The following is a 16,537-nucleotide window of genomic DNA, read 5'->3' as shown; positions in this document are numbered from 1 at the left end:
CGAACCCTGTCTGAGGGGCGTACTGTTTGACCCCCCCAGCCTGAGAGATGGAAAACTTGGCCAATTAGTAGGAGGGAAACACACCAGCCACTCGGTCTTATCCGGATTGAGTACAAGCTTGTACCCAATCACTTGACCACCTAGCCACGCCCACCCAGCCGGTCATTAGGCAGATCATATTAGTGGTCCGTGGGATTTAAAATTATGAATTTAGTGGTCCATGAGCTGGCTTAAAGTCACATGCAACCCAATCACTGTTTATTAGATCACCATGAACCAGGTCGCCTGCATTCCATACTCAAGCCTCTCCATAAAAAGTCTGGGATTGTTCCTGCCAACCCTTGCTGAAATAATACCTTGAGCTATTTACATGGGGGAATGTCTCGGCCAAGAAACTTTCTAATGATAATTGATGGGAGTCAGGATGCCGAGCCAGCGAGTAAATTTCCAAAGAACTGACTTTGCAGAGTCCAGCTAGAGTCCTCCAGAATGTTTTTTAAATATTCTTTTTTTAAATTCTACAATTAAAATACAATAGCAGAGTTAGAAGGGACCTTGGAGGTCTTCTAGTCCAACCCCCTGCCTAGGCAGGAAACCCTACACCACTTCAGATAAAGGCTATCCAACATCTTCTTAAAAACTTCCAGTGTTGGGGCATTCACAACTTCTGGAGGCAACTTCTTGTTCCACTGATTAATTGTCCTCACTGTCAGGAAATTTCTCCTTAGTTCTAAGTTCCTTCTCTCCTTGATTAGTTTCCACCCATTGCTTCTTGTTCTACACTCAGGTGCCTTGGAGAATAGCTTGACTCCCTCTTCTTTGTTGCAACCCCTGAGATATTGGAAGAGTGCTATCATGTCTCCCCTAGTCCTTCTTTTCATTAAACTCAACATACCCAGTTCCTGCAACTGTTCCTCATATGTTTTAGTCTCCAGTCCACTAATCATCTTTGTTGCTCTTCTCTGCACTCTTTCTAGAGTCTCCACATCTTTTCTACATTGTGGCGACCAAAACTGAATGCTGGATTCCAAGTGTGGCCTTACCAAGTCCTTATAAAATGGTATTAACACTTCACATGATCTTGATTCTATTCCTCTATTTATGCAGCCTAGAACTGTGTTGGCTTTTTTGGCAGCTGCTGCACACGGCTGGCTCCTATTTAAATAGTTGTCCACTAGGACTCCAAGATCCCTCTCACAGTTCCTACTATTGAGCCAGGTACCACCTATACTGTACTTGTGCATTTCATTTTTCTTGCCTAAATGTAGAACCTTACTTTTTTTCACCATTGAATTTCAGTGGTTTCAATTGAATTCAGTTCTCTTGGTTAGATATAAAATTTCCATTTCCACAAATGGCAATGTACCGACTGGGTATAATCTCTTTTAAATACAAATAATAACTTTTACGCACACAGCAGCTATCGCTATTATTCTCATAATCTAGTCATTATAGTCTTCACAGATCCTTATTAAACATTTTCCATTATTTACTGTATTTTTCGGGCTGTAAGACGCACCGGAGTATAAGACGCACCAAGATTTTGAAGAAGTACGTAAGAAAAACAATTTTTTGTCCTCCACGCCCCTAGGAGCACTCCACAGAGTTCAGCAGGGCTGGGGGAAGGCAAAAAGGCCTCTGTTTTTGCAAAAAACAGGTGGAAAACGGGCCATTTTATGCAAAAATGAGCATTTTTGCCTTCCCCCAACCCTGCTGAAGCCTGCAGAGTGCTTCTGGGGACTGGGGAAAGGCAAAAATGCCTCTGTATTTGCAAAAAAACCAGTCCATTTTTTGCAAAAATGGGATGTGGGGGCGGGGCTTCGCGAGGCCAATAATGGCTGTGTAAGATGCATCAACTTTTCCACCCTCTTTTAGCGGGTGGGAAAGGTGCGTCTTATACTTCCAAAAATACAGTAATTAAATACCTTATTCAGTTTTATCTACAACTAGTTAATAACATCAAGCATTATAAACATCATATAACCATCACATTTCTAACCAGGATTGTCCAAGCCTATTAATCATAATGTTTACCTATCCTCATTATTCAATAGTCATTATTTACCGCGTTTCCTGACTTTGTGGGTCCTGGATGTTCTCTAAGCTTGATGGTTTGCTTGCAAACAGAGTTAGCTCTCACTGAAGATGTTGCTTACTTGGATAATGAAATTATTCTGACCTAGGCTTCACACAATCACGAAGCAGACTCCTCCCGCAAACACCCCACTTTTTTTGGAGGGGTTAATGTGAATTCCTAGCTTTCACATCCAGAAAAGTCCCGCCAATCAGTCTTTCAAGATTTAATTGCAACCACAGACTGTATCAGTCCTTGGAGAGTTGCCAAGCCAAGAGCTTCTAGTCACAACTGCTGTACAATGAAATACCTGGCAAAGAGTCACAAACTCCAATAAGCAAATCTTCACAATCATAAGCGAACTAATTGTCTCCTGCAAACTCCACTCCCCTTTCGCTCCCATTTATTCCTTACGGGAGGGGCCATTCACCATCCACCTGTGCCTTTACCCACGTGTCGGCCCCTGTTCCTTAGCTGTTCCCTTCGTCTGGCAACTGCGCAGGCGTGCATCAGAAACAGGCTTCAGCTGTTCTTCTGCCCCACTGACCTCTGACTCCGAAGGTGGCTGATAATTGTTGGACGGCCCTGGCTCTATCTCTGCCTCCCACGCAGATCCCTCGTCCGAGCCTTCCCCAGACTCCAGGACTGGCCCATGTTCCTCTCCAACCTCCTCACTGTCCGAGTTTGCCGCTATCTCCGCTGACCACTGATGGACCACAACAGAAATATCTGCAAGCAAGCCATCAACTTCAGAGAGTACCAAAGACTCCACAATTCAACCCTGGGCTACATTTAAAAAAATATGGAGTAGCTTTATAGTACCGCTGTGTATATTTGTAAGGGAAGAAAGTACGGAAGTCCTCTGAGCTCAGTTGTTAGTTTGCCGATGTTTTATTACCCAACTAGGTAACTTTCAGCTGAGCTACATATAGTCTCTTCTATAGCCATCTGGCTTTGCTCACAGCTGTCCAGGGCACCACAGAGGTTGGGGGCGAGAAGTACTCACCCTCTAAAGAAGGCTTTGTTTGATATTCAGGGCAGCTGCGAAAATCTCTGATTGCCACGAATGTTGAACACAAAAGAGCTTTCTGGGGAAAAGCTGAGAGAGACAGAGACTAAAAGAAGCCAAACTTTCTCTATTCTCCACATCATTGGTACCTTCCAGATATAGTGGAAATACATTTCTCAGTTACCTCTATCTGTTTCAAAAAGTCAACCTCTGAGCTCCTAGAGTTAATCAGAATAACAAGAGTTGGAAGGGACCTTGGAGGTCTTTTAGTCCAACCCCCTGGGTTTCAATAGCAATAGCACTTAGACTTATATATCGCTTCACAGTGCTTTCTAGCCCTCTCTAAGCGGTTTACAGAGTCAGCCTCTTGCCCCCAACAATCTGGGTCTTCGTTTTACCCCCCTTGGAAGGATGGAAGGCTGAGTCAACCTTGAGCCGGTCAGGATCAAACTTCCGGCAGTGGGCAGAGTTAGCTTCCAATACTGCATTCTAACCACTGTGCACCATGGATGGAAGGGCAATAGCACTTAGACTTGTATACCGCTTAATAGTGCTTTACCGCCCGCTCTAAGTGGTTTACAGAATCAGCCTATTGCCCCCAACAATCTGGGTCCTCATTTTACCCAACTCGGAAGTCAACTTTGAGCCTGGTGAGATTCAATCTGCCAAATTGCTGGCAGCCGGCAATCAGCAGAAGTAGCCTGCAGTACTGCACTCTAACCACTGTGCCACCACGGGTGAAGCGGGAGACCCTATACCATTTCAGACAAATGGTTATCCAGTCTCTTCTTGAAAGCCTCCCGTGCACCCATAACCTCTGGAGGCAAGCTGTTCCACTGGTTAATTGTTTTCACTGTCAGGAAATTTCTCCTTAGTTCTAAGTTGCTTCTCTCCTTGTTAAGTTTCCACTCATTGTTTCTTGTCTTATTTTTGGAGTAACAAGGTATCTGCCTGCCTGCCTGCCTTCCATCCATCCATCCATCCATCCATCCATCCATCCATCATCTATCTATCTATCTATCTATCTATCTATCTATCTATCTATCTATCCATCCATCCATCCATCCATCCATCCATCCATCCATCCATCCATCCATCTATCATCTATCTATCTATCTATCTATCTATCTATCTATCTATCTATCTATCTATCTATCTATCTATCATCTATCTATCATCTATATCTATCTATCTATCATCTATCTATCAATCAATCAATCGATCAGTCTATCAGTCTATCATCTATCTATCTGTCTATCTGTCTGTCTACTATCTATCCATCCATCCATCCATCCATCCATCCATCCATCCATCTATCTATCTATCTATCTATCTATCTATCTATCATCTATCCATCCATCCATCCATCCATCCATCCATCCACCTTGTCTGAAATGGTATAGGGTTTCCTGCCTAAGCAGGTGGTTGGACTAGATGATCTCCAAGATCCCTTCCAACTTTGTCATTCTATTTTATACTCCCCAAGTGCATGATTTACAAGGGGAGAGCATAGTACATTAATAGAAAGAAATACAGTAGATAATTGGGTTCCACCACAAAAGCGCGTAGGACAAAATCGCGCTCGATAAAAGCGCGCTGTGACGTCATCACAGCGCGACGAAAAAGTTCGAAAAAATGTAAAAATAAAACGAAAACCTTACCCTAAGCCCCCCAAACCTAACCCTAAACCTAACCCTAACCCTAACCCTTAACCTAACCCTAAACCTAACCCTAAACCTAACCATTAAAGTAACGAAAAATGTAACGCTAACCCTTAACCTAACCCTAACGCTAACGCTAACGCTCTAAAGCTAACCCTAACCCTTAACCTAACCCTAACCCTAACCCTAACCCTAAACCTAACCCTTACCTTTATGTGAATCGGCTTGCTTTAATTGAATTTTTATTAATTTTTATTTGAATTTTTCGATCTTTTTCGTCGCGCTGTGATGAAGTCAAAGGCGCGATTTTGTCGATCGCGCTTTTGTCGTCCGCGCTTTTGACGGGTCACGGATAATTGCAAATTTGCTCAACCTCCTTTCACTTAAGCCGATGAGGAATAAGGGTTAGAAAAATGAGAAGCTAAGCAAAATGCAGTGGCAGATTTTTAAAACAGTTGGACGTGAATGACAGGATCTTAGTCCGCCTTTTGAAGTTGCTTCGGTGTTTCAATCCCCTGGGATTTTTCTCTGCTCATTTGATCTTGCTACGTTATCCCAAATTTCACTGACTGTCCTTCACTTGGTCTTTGGAGGAAGTTTCCAGGTCTCAAAACCTTGTGTGTCTGCTTGTGCCTGTTCTCGCTTTTGTAACATATCAGGTTGTATAGCCTGCAAGACGAGATCAATAAGTCAATCATCTCTACCTTGTTAGATAATTTTGGGATGAGTCTACCAGAAGCTCTCAAAACCAACATGGTTGACTTCTCATGCCGTAAACTAGGTCCCAAGCAATCTTGTCTGTGATGTAGCCATCTTTGCATAGTCCCATCTATGACCTCTAGGGATATGTCAATAAACGTGGAGGACCATGGAAATGTTCAACACCCCATTAATCCTTTGGAATGATTCACTAGAGAGGAATATAGAACATAGAATAGTAGGGATAGAAGGTCTTCTAGTCCAACCTTCTATTCAAGCAGGAGACCCTGTATCACTTAGGACAAATGGATTGTCCAGTCTCCCTTGAAAACCTCCAGGGATGGAACACTCACAACTTCTGAAGTTGTTCTTCTTCTTCTCAGGAAATTTCTCCTTCATTCTACCTTGAACCTCTCTTTAGCAAACTTCCATCCATTCCATCTTGTCCAATCATTAGATGCTTTGGAGAATAGGTTGACCCCCACCTCCACCACCCTTCTCTGGGACAGTCCCTCAAGTGCTCATGTCCTCAAGGAAGAACACAGACAGCCATCCAATATAGTTGTAGTGTTTTGACAAAATGTTCTATAGAGAGCAATAAATGAGAAATAGAAAGAAATAAAAATGAGCTAGATGAGAAATAAATTGGAGATAGAAATATCTCGGAGAAGATAAAAAAAACATGGATCAGAAATGGTTGACCATTGAGGAATAGACCATCTCTTCTTGACTATGGGGTGCACTTCTATTATTCTGTCTGTCATCTGCACCTCCATAACTGTCTGGTTTGGCTCTGCAACCCAACAAGACAGACACAGACTTCAGAAGATAATCAGAACTGCAGAAAAACCAATGGCTACCAACCTGCTTTCCATTGAGGACCTGTATGCTGCACGAGTCAAAAAGATGGCTGTGAAAATATCTACAGACCCCTCGCACCCTGGACACAAATTGTTTCAACTCCTATCCTCAAAACGACACTATAGGGCACTGCACACCACGACAACTAGACACAAGGACAGTTTTTCCCCAAACGCCATTCCTCTGCTAAACAACTAATTCCCTCAACACTGTCAAGCTATTCAGTAAGGCTGCATTACTACTACTATTAGTCTTCTCATCACTCATGTCACCCATCTCCTCCCACTTATGACTGCAGGACTGTAACTTTGTGGCTTGTATCCTTGCGGTTTATATTGATCATTTCCTAGTATGATTTGATTGTTTATTTGTACCCTATGGCTATCATTAAAAGTGTTGTACCTTATGATCGGTAACGAATGTATCTTGTCTTTTTATGTACACTGAGAGCATCTGCACCAAAGACAAATTCCTTGTGTGTCAAATCACACTTGGCCAATAAAGAATTCTATTCTATTCTATTCTATTCTATTCTATTCTATTCTATTCTATTCTATTCTATTCTATTCTATTCTATTCTATTCTATTCTATTCTATTCTATTCTATTCTATTCTACCCTGCCCTGCCCTACCCTACCCTACCTTATCCCTACCCCTACCCCTACCCCTATCCCTATCCTTACCCCTATCCCTATCCCTATCCCTATCCTTACCCCTATCCCTACCCCTACCCCTACCCCTACCCCTATCCCTATCCCTATCCTTACCCCTATCCCTATCCCTATCCTTACCCCTACCCCTACCCCTATCCCTATCCCTATCCTTACCCCTATCCCTATCCCTACCCCTACCCCTACCCCTACCCCTACCCCTACCCCTACCCCTACCCCTATCCCTATCCTTACCCCTATCCCTATCCCTACCCCTACCCCTACCCCTATCCTTACCCCTACCCCTACCCCTATCCCTATCCCTATCCTTACCCCTACCCCTACCCCTACCCCTACCCCTACCCCTACCCCTACCCCTATCCCTATCCTTACCCCTATCCCTATCCTTACCCCTATCCCTATCCCTATTCCATTTCATTCCCACCCTTCCTTCCAAGATCTGAGTAGACTGCTGTGTGGGAAAAGAATTGGAACTAAAGGAATATTAACACACCCAGCATGAAATGTCACATTAGGTCCCTTCAGGGTAAACGAAACGATCCAAAATCAACTCGACAATCGAGGGGGGGGGAAATTGAAAAACCCAGGGAGATCAAAGGAGCAGGGGGGAAATCCCAGGGGAATCCAAGCACTGAAGCAACTTCAAAGTACAGAACAAGAGTGTGCCGTTCAAAGGCAGCTCTTAAAACCCATCTCCTTTGGAATAATTTCAGCGCCAACGAGTGAGAAATGAAGAAAAAGCAAAATCCACGATATGATTTATTTCTGTTTTTCTAAATAGCTCGAGGGGGCAGATATACCCAACACACCTGAACTCACACAGTGAATTCTAGTCCTGTCTTAGATATGGAAGCCAGCCGGGTGCCTTTGGGCCACTCACCAGGAAACAGTGAGTTCTAGTCCTTTCTTAGACATGAAAGCCAACTGGGTATCTTTGGGCTACTCACCAGGAGACAGTGAGTTCTAGTCCTGTTTTAGCCATGAAAATAAGCTGGGTGCCTTTGGGCCACTCACCAGGAAACAGTGAGTTCTAGTCCTGTCTTAGACATGAAAGCCAGTATTTGGGCCGGTCTGTCTGTCTGTCTCTGTCCCTCCCCCCACAACCCACTTCCCAGGGTTGTCATTGTGTGGGAAAGAGGAGGGGGGGGGGAGGAAGGTGTGTTGAATATGTTCTCTGTCTCAAGTGATGTATAAAAAAATACAGGCAGGATATAAATAAATAACGAGCAACAGATAATAATAAAAATACCCTAGTACATTTTTAAGGCTGGGGGGTGAGGGCAGAAGATTCATGCCAAGCCTTCCTCCTTTTCCTCACTGCATTCCCACCTCAGTGCAATCTTGGCTCGCATCCTTTTTTCCATCCCTCGACATCCATCCATGGTCCAGTAGGGAAGCAGGAGTTCCTAAGGAAAAAAAACCCCAGATGTCAGCGTCGTCGTCTTCTCTTGCCTCCAAGGCAATTCCTCGTAGGGTTTCCCTCCCCTATAAATAGACCCTGTGTCATCGTCCCCACCTCCATCTATCTATCTATCTATCTTTCTTTCTTTCTTTCTTTCTTTCTTTCTTTCTTTCTTTCTTTCTTTCTTTCTTTCTTTCTTTCTTTCATATTTCTTTCTTTCTTTTTCTTCACTCCCTCTTTATCTCTTTTCCTTCCTCGCTCCCTTTCCTCCCTCCCTTTTTATCTCCTTTCCTCCCTCCCTCTCTTCCCTCCCTCCCTCTTTATCTCTTCTCCTTCCACCCTCCCTTCACTCCTTCCCTCTTTATCTCTTTTCCTTCCTTCCTCCCTCCCTTCCCTCACTCCCTCTTTACCTCTTTTCCTTCCTCCCTTCTTTCCCTCCCTCCCCCCTTTATCTCTTTTCCTCCCTCCCTCCCTTCCTTCCCTCCCTCCCTCTTTATCTCTTTTCCTTCTTCCCTCACTTCTCCCCTCCCTCTTTATCTCTTTTCCTTCCTCTCCTCCCTCTTTCTCTCTTTTCCTCCCTCCCTCTTCATCTCTTTTCCTCCCTCCCTCCCTCCTTTCCCTCCCTCCCTCTTTATCTCTTTTCCTCCCTCCCTCCTTTCCCTCCCTTCCTCCCTCTTTATCTCTTTTCCTTCCTCCCCCTTCCTTCCTTCCTTCCTTTGTTTCCTCCTTCCCTCTTTATCTCTTTTCCTTCCTTCCTCCCTCCCTTCCTCCATTCCTTTCCTCCCTCCTCTTTATCCTTCCTTCCTTCCTTTCTTCCTTCCTTCCCTCCGTTCTCAGGAGACAAGGAGTTAAAAAGAGCCACCGTTCTTCTCCTTGCGATGAATATTTAACAGCCGCTAGGCTGAACCTCCGGATTCCTTCTCGGTGTGTTTTGTTTTTTTGGACAGCGGCGGAGGCTGAGGGAGCATCCTCCATCCCTCCCAAGGACGCTCTGACCAGCCAGCCCTTCACGCCATTCCCTTGGGGTTTGTCAAGAGGGAAACCAAGGACCTACGCCTGCCTGCCCATTTGCCGGAGTCTCCCCCAACTGGAATTCCCACCGAGTTTTTTTTCTCGAGGTCTCCCAAGTGGAGGAGGGAAAAAAAAAATGCCAGAGCTTCTGGGAATCACTTTCCTGGCTCTTTCTTGGATGGTCCATACAGGGACAACAGGTGAGTTTGAAGGATGGTGTGGCTTCTACTGTCGGGTGCAAACTTAAGAGTTTGGGGAGGGGGGAATGTGCAACTCATAGATTTGTGGGTTCCCCTTTTGGAGTCTGAGCCTCAAGTTCTGTCCAACGGAGCAGAATCGTTTGAGTTCAGGAATCAAGTCCCTCAATAGAAAGCCTTAGAGGGAAGGTGGAGAAGAGGAGAGAGGAGAAGAGGAGAGAGGAGAAGAGGAGAAGGAAAGAGAAGGAAGACGAGGGAAGGAGAGAGTGGAAAGGAGAGAAGGAAACAGATGAGATGACAGGAGTAGGAGAGAGGGAAGGAGAGGAAAGTGGAGAAGAGGAGAGTGGGGAGAAAAGGAAGGAGAAGGAAGTAGAGAGGGAAAGGAGAAATGGAGAAATGGAGAGAAGGAAACGGACCGGGGAGAGGAGTAGGAAGAGGGAAGGAGAAGGGAATGGAGAAGAGGAGAGAGGAAAAGGGGAGAGAAGAAAGGAGAAGGAAGTAGCGAGGGGAAAGGAAAGAAGGAAACAGACCAGGGGAGAGGAGTAGGAGAGAGGGAAGGAGAGGGAAATGGAGAAGAGGAGAGAGAAGAGGGGAGAAAAGGAAGGAGAAGGAAGTAGAGAGGGAAAAGGAGAGAAGGAAATGGACCAGGGGAGAGGAGTAGGACAGAGGGAAGGAGAGGGAAATGGAGAAGAGGAGAGAGGAAAAGGGGAGAGAAGGAATGAGAAGGAAGTAGCGAGGGGAAAGGAGAGAAGGAAACGGACCAGGGGAGAGGAGTAGGAGAGAGGGAAGGAGAGGGAAGTGGAGAAGAGGAGAGAGAAGAGAGGAGAGGAGAAGAGGAAAAGGAAAGAGAAGGAAGAAGAGGGAAGGAGAGAGGGGAAAGGAGAAAAGGAAATGGACCAGAGGAGAGGAGTAGGAGAGAGGGAAGTGGAGAAGAGGAGAGGAGAAGAGGAAAAGGGAGGAGAAGGAAAGAGAAGGAAGAGAGGGGAAAGGAGAAAGAGAAATCTATAGAATGTTATAGTACAATTATGAAAATAATGTCTATAACTAGGACGTGCAACATTATGCATTTAAAAGAGATTATAGATGTATGATTAAAAGAATGTTGGTTATAATCAGGGTGTATAAAACAAGGTATACTCAAAAAGGACCAGATACAGCCAATGCACTGTCCCTGCACAGCTGGAAATGTGATGTATTATAAAGAAAAATATAAAACCCAAAACAGTTATTTAAAAAAAGAAAACCACAGGAAGCCTTAATGATTCCTCCAGACCAACCCCTGCCATTTGCGGGTGTATAAAACAATGTATACTCAAAAAGGACCAGATACAGCCAATGTACTGTCCCTGCACAGCTGGAAATGTGATGTATTATAAAGAAAAATATAAAACCCAAAAGTTATTTTAAAAAAAACCCACAGGAAGCCTTAATGATTCCTCCAGACCAACCCCTGCCATTTGCCCCCCCCTTGAGGTGCTCTTCCTTGCGCTAACAACATTTGGGGAAGGGGGGGCGACTCATTGGGGTGCCCTTGAAGTTAAGCCACTGTAAGCTGGAACTCTTCGGCCGAGATCTACTTTGAGGAGAAGCTCTCGGATCTATCTTTAACCTTGCCCTTTTCCCTCAACTTGGATCCGCTCGCTCAAAAAACCACCTGTTGGTTTGTGGGAGAAGTTACTGCGCAAATGTCAAACCCTGCACACGCGGGAGAGAGCCAAATCGTTCTCGGGTTTTGGCTCTCCCATGCGGAGTCTTCCAACTTGGTTGGCTGTTGAGCTCATTCAGTGACAGCTGTCCGTTGGAGATCCAATACTCACTGCTTTGTTCCTCAGCTGATGTCAAATTCTATTCCAGGACATGCTTTGTAGGAGTGGAGTTGACTCAAGAGAAGATCGTTTGGGCCAAAACTCTCCTGAGGAGAGGCAGGGGGGGGGGTTCCTCCTTTCAGGGGCTGTCACAGATTTGAGGGGCTGTCCCCAAGAAGGGCTACGGTGGCTCAGTGGCTAAGCCGCTGAGCTTGTCGATCAGAAAGGTCGTCAGTTCGGCGGTTCGAATCCCTAGCGCCGCGTAACAGAGTGAGCTCCCGTTACTTGTCCCAGCTTCTGCCAACCTAGCAGTTTGAAAGCACGTGAAAATGCAAGTAGAAAAATAGGAACCACCTTTGGTGGGAAGGGAACAGCATTCCATGCGCCTTCGGCGTTGAGTCATGCCGGCCACATGACTACGGAGACGTCTTCGGACAGCGCTGGCTCTTCGGCTTTGAAACGGAGATGAGCACCGCCCCCTAGAGTCAGGAACGATTAGCACGTATGTGCTAATTACCTTTACCACCAAGAAGAGGGTGTTGACGTATTCTCTAAAGCACCTGACAGCAGGACAAGAAGATGGAAGCCTATCAAAGAGAGAAGCAACCTAGAATTAAGGAGAAATTTCCTGACAGTTAGAACAATTAATCAGTGGAACAACTTGCCTCCAGAAGGTGTGAATGCTCCAACACTGGAGTTTTTAAAGAAGAGATTGCACAACTATTTGTCTGAAGCGGCACAGGGTTTCCTCCATGAGCAGGAGGTTGGACTAGAAGACCTCCAAGGTCCCTTCCAAACAACTGTTTGTCCACAATACTATAGGGCAGTGCTCACCAACTGGTGGTCCACCAGAAAATTTTGTTGGTCCGCAGAAAAATTATTTGCATTTTTTATATTGCAATAAATACTATTTATCTTTAAAAAAACATTAGTGGTCTGTGGGTTTTAGAATTATGACTTTAGTGGTCCCTGAGGTCCGAAAGGTTGGTGACCCCTGCTATAGGGTCTCCTGCTTCAGCAGGGGGTTGGACTAGAAGACCTCCAAGGTCCCTTCCAGCTGTATTCTGATTGATTGAACCTATGTTCCCATCATAGTCCTGGAAATGAGTATCTGGGAAAGGCTGGCTTTGTATTTTGGGCTGCTCACTCTACATTTAATCAGGGATTATAATTATATTATAATTATAGTGAGCTGTTCCAAAGGAGAGTTGGACAACTGATTCTCCAAAAGGACTGGACAGCCATTGCCCCAGGATGGTATAGTGTCCCCTGTTTGAGCAGGGGGTTGGACTAGAAGACCTCCAAGGTCCCTTCCAACTCTGTTTGTATTCTGTATTCTTTTCTGGAAGACTCTTCAAGAGAAAATCTCTTTAGGGGAGTTTGAGAGAGTTTTGTGGACCACTGTTCTACTAGGAGCGTTCAACGCGGAAGGGGCATCATCAGGGCATTGTGTTGGCATCTCTAGGGCTGCCTGTAACTTTTCAAAACTTGTCCACATGTCCCTCCCCCCATCTTTGGAAGTGCTTAGAGTCCATCCTATGATGTAATTGGAGTTCCTTTTTCGCCCCTCCTGTTTTATTCGCTTTATTTATATTACTTTCCATTTCCATCAAACAGCGTGTGATCTGGGTCCAATTATTTGAACAGTCATAATCCACATATTTGTTATTAGATTCATCACAATAAATGGTAACAATATAACTATGTTGTTGTTGGTTGCAAAGTTGTGTACTATCGTGTGCTATCTTAACTACGATCTACCATGATTGTGATCCATCATCTTAATTCTTCTCCTTCCTCTTTGTTGTTGTTGTTAGTTGCGAAGTCATGTCCGATCCATCGCGACCCCATGGGCAACGTTCCTCCAGGCCTTCCTGTCCTCTACCATCCTCTGGAGTCCATTTAAGCTCACACCGACTGCTTTGGTGACTCCACCCAGCCACCTCCTTCTCTGCTGTCCCTTCTTCTTTTGCCCTCCATCGTTCCCAGCATGAGGCTCTTCTCCAGGGAGTCCTTCCTTCTCATTAGGTGGCCAAAGTCTTTGAGTTTCCTCTTCAGGATCTGGCCTTCTAAAGAGCAGTCAGGGTTGATCTCCTCTAGGACTGACCGGTTGGATCGCCTTGCAGTCCAAGGGACTCTCAGGAGTCTTCTCCAGCACCAGAGTTCAAAGGCCTCCATTCTTTGGCGCTCAGCCTTCCTTATGGTCCAAACTTCACAGCCATCCATTCATTGCAACTGGGAAAACCATAGTCTTGACTAGACACACTTTTGTTGGTAGAGTGATGTCTCTGCTTTTTAGTATGCTGTCTAGATTTGCCATAATCTTTGACTTTCCTCTTCAGGATCTGTCCTTCTAAAGAGCAGTTAAGTTGATCTCCTCTATACATCTAGGGCAATATCATTCTCCCCGCCTTTTTTTATTGACCCAAATTGCATCCAAGACTTTCCCCCCATCATTGTTCTGCTGTATTCTGTTGTGCAGAACACAGAATAACAAGAGTTGGAAGGGACCTTGGAGGTCTTCTAGTCCAACCCCCCGCTCCAACAGGAGACCTTATACTGAAAAAAGGGGGCAAAATTCACTTAACAACTGCCTTCCTTAGCAACAAAAAAAATTGGGGCTCGGTTCTGGTCGTACGTCGAGGATTATGTGAATGGAAAAGATTTGCAGGATGGGTGAGAAGTCAATCATCCTGCCAAGGGGATGTTATAAAAATAAACGGGGGCAGGTTGCAGGGATCAATCAGAGGATAAAAGCTAATATTGAACGTGGAAGAGTTCAGCGAGAGAGAGAGGCCGCTATCAATGTATGATTAAAAGGCTTTTCAGATCTATTATTCATAGACGGAAGATAAAAAGAAAAGTGAAGAAAGATATTTCCCCCACCCTCTTTTTAAAAAAAAAGAGCAACGGAGAGGTCAGACGGAAGGAAAAAAAAAGGTAGAGGGTTTGGTCAGGAATTGAAAAGGTTTTGGGAGAAGATCAAAAGCATTTTTAAAGTTTTGGAATGTCAGAGTTTGTTGCACAAATTCAAATCCAGAAAGCACACTCAGGGAACAGATGCAGCAAGATTCATTAACTTCTTTATATACATAAGAATAGATGAATAAATGTACAATACCAATAGGTGATTCTTCCAAGTAAGCACAAGACAGGAGAGTTACAGGCAAACACAAGCAGTTAGCCTCCTCTCCACAAAGCCCCCTCCCTTCTAGCACTGATGATGTAACCTAGTTTGGTATTGAAACTTCTGCAAGAAAACCAGAGAGCACCAGGGACCCCACAGTCTTCCTTTTCCTCTCTGCCAACCCCATTCTCTTCTAGCACTGATAATGTTACCTAGCTGGGTAGTGAAATGTCTGCAAGAAAACTACCAAGCTCAGAGAGCACCAAGGACCCCACAGTCCTCCTCCTCCTCTCTACAAACTCCATTCTCTTCTAGCACTGATAATGTTACCTAGCTGGGTAGTGAAACATCTGCAAGAAAACCACCGAGCTCAGAGAGCACAGGGGACCCTCCCCCCCAGCTCAATCCTGAGCTACAAATCTTCGTTTCTAAAAAAGAAGTCCCTAAACTGAGGGGTGGAAAATATATCAAACGTGGCTTTTCAGATGCACCTTCTTGATGGCTACCTGCCGTGTCTCCCTCCCTCTGTCCCCGTCCCCCAGCCTGTCTCCAAAGCTTCTAACTCACAACCGATCAATCAAGAGAGAAAAGTCGGAATCTTTATTTATTTATTTTGTTAATAAGCTCGGCTCAGTTAAAACTTCCTGGTGTTCGCTTTCCATTACACCATTGATTGCCCAGCGAAATTCTCTTCCTGATGATTTTGGATTGCAAGCAATAAAGCTAAATCCAAAACGATTGTCTGAGAAACAACGGGAGGGGACTTCTGTCCTTAAAGCGTGCGGGGTGAAGGTGCGTCGTGGTTTTCTCTGGAGCTGTGACTTTGGAGTTTTTGAAAAAATATATATATCTTTTTTTTTTTTTAAAAAAAGAAATTGATCTCTGCTTCTTTCTTCCGCAACCCAATTTGAAGTCTTCCTCCCTGGGAGATTGGAACGACAAGCTAAACCGTCTCTTCTTGATGTTTTTTGGCCCCGCTAAAAATGAAATGAGATTTCTTGTCCCTTCAATTTTCCTGTAGAGGGGCGAGTAATATTTGGAATTGTGTTGTACGAATTGTTACAGTGGGAATTTAGCACACAGGACATAGAAGGATAGGGTTTTGAAAGGCCTGGGTGGTCTTTTAGTCCAGGGGTCACCAACTGGTGATAAAATGTTGGTGGTCCACAGAAATATTGCACTAAATCAGGGGTCCCTGGGGTGGATACGTGCAATGAACGCTTGTGTTGCTGCAGAGAGTCTCCCCCTTTGGGGTCTTTTTGTGCAGGCTGGAGGGGTGCAGAAATTCCGACTTGGGGTCTGCTTGAGTCTCCTGGTACAGGGCTTTGGGTGAAGGCTGGAGGGAAGCATCGCTGGTGGCAAGGAGCCGGAAGGCCTCGTTCCAGTGGGACTGCATCATGGCCTGGAACTGGCTGACTATCTCAGCCCGTTGAGCCTCTTGGATGAGAAGGGACTTCAAGGAAAAAACAACTTTTGAAAAAACACCCTTGGGTCTACCACCAGAGTTAGTTCTTTGTTTGCTTTTATTTTCCTACCAGCTGATAACCTGGCGTTGCCCAGGTATTTTTTTTATAGGGGGAAAATGTCCGGACCAAACGTAATTTCTAATATTGGATCTTCCTCCTTGCCAGAGGGAGCCCCCTTGTGGAGTACTGTGAAGCCATTACCATGGCAACTCCACTGTGCTGTACAGTAGAAGCCACTTTAAGGCACAACAGGCTGTATCTTAACAGAACAAACACCCCAAGGGGTCTTAGGGGTGTCTAACCCCCACAGTATTTTTTTTCCCCAGTGAGTAAGTCATCTGTGTATCAAGTTTGGTTGAAATTGCTTGAGGTATTCCACACACACACAACACACACACAGAGATTTATATATGTATATGTATATGTATATGTATATGTATGTATATGTATATGTATATGTATATGTATATGTATATGTATATGTATATGTATATGTATATGTATATGTATATGTATATGTATATGTATATGTATTTTGTGTCACAACCCCTGGT

The 16,537-nt window shown here is 44.7% G+C and overlaps 1 protein-coding gene across 3 annotated transcripts in view; it reads left to right on the top strand.

The window, feature by feature from the left end:
• The window catches only part of LOC106554817 (carbonic anhydrase 15), a 46,796-nt gene that overhangs the window by 14,545 nt on the left and 15,714 nt on the right, over positions 1-16,537 (top strand). Inside the window, exon 1 of one of the 3 annotated variants that reach the window (XM_087705698.1) lies at positions 9,168-9,588. The exons of 1 other annotated variant lie outside the window; for it this stretch is intronic. In XM_087705698.1, coding sequence (XP_087561824.1) covers positions 9,525-9,588 — 64 coding nt within the window. In that variant the 5' untranslated portion in view covers positions 9,168-9,524. Of the gene's footprint in view, positions 1-9,167; positions 9,589-16,537 lie in introns of those variants that run through there. One more of the 3 variants, XM_087705696.1, reaches the window with a different exon arrangement.

This window comes from Thamnophis sirtalis, unplaced genomic scaffold (assembly GCF_051295495.1).
Source record: "Thamnophis sirtalis isolate CommonGarterSnake01/CBP01778 unplaced genomic scaffold, rThaSir2_p1.2 scaffold_2, whole genome shotgun sequence".
Lineage (NCBI taxonomy): Eukaryota > Metazoa > Chordata > Lepidosauria > Squamata > Natricidae > Thamnophis > Thamnophis sirtalis.
The sequence above is the reverse complement of the archived record's forward strand: the minus strand, read 5'-3'. Positions and strand labels throughout refer to the sequence as shown.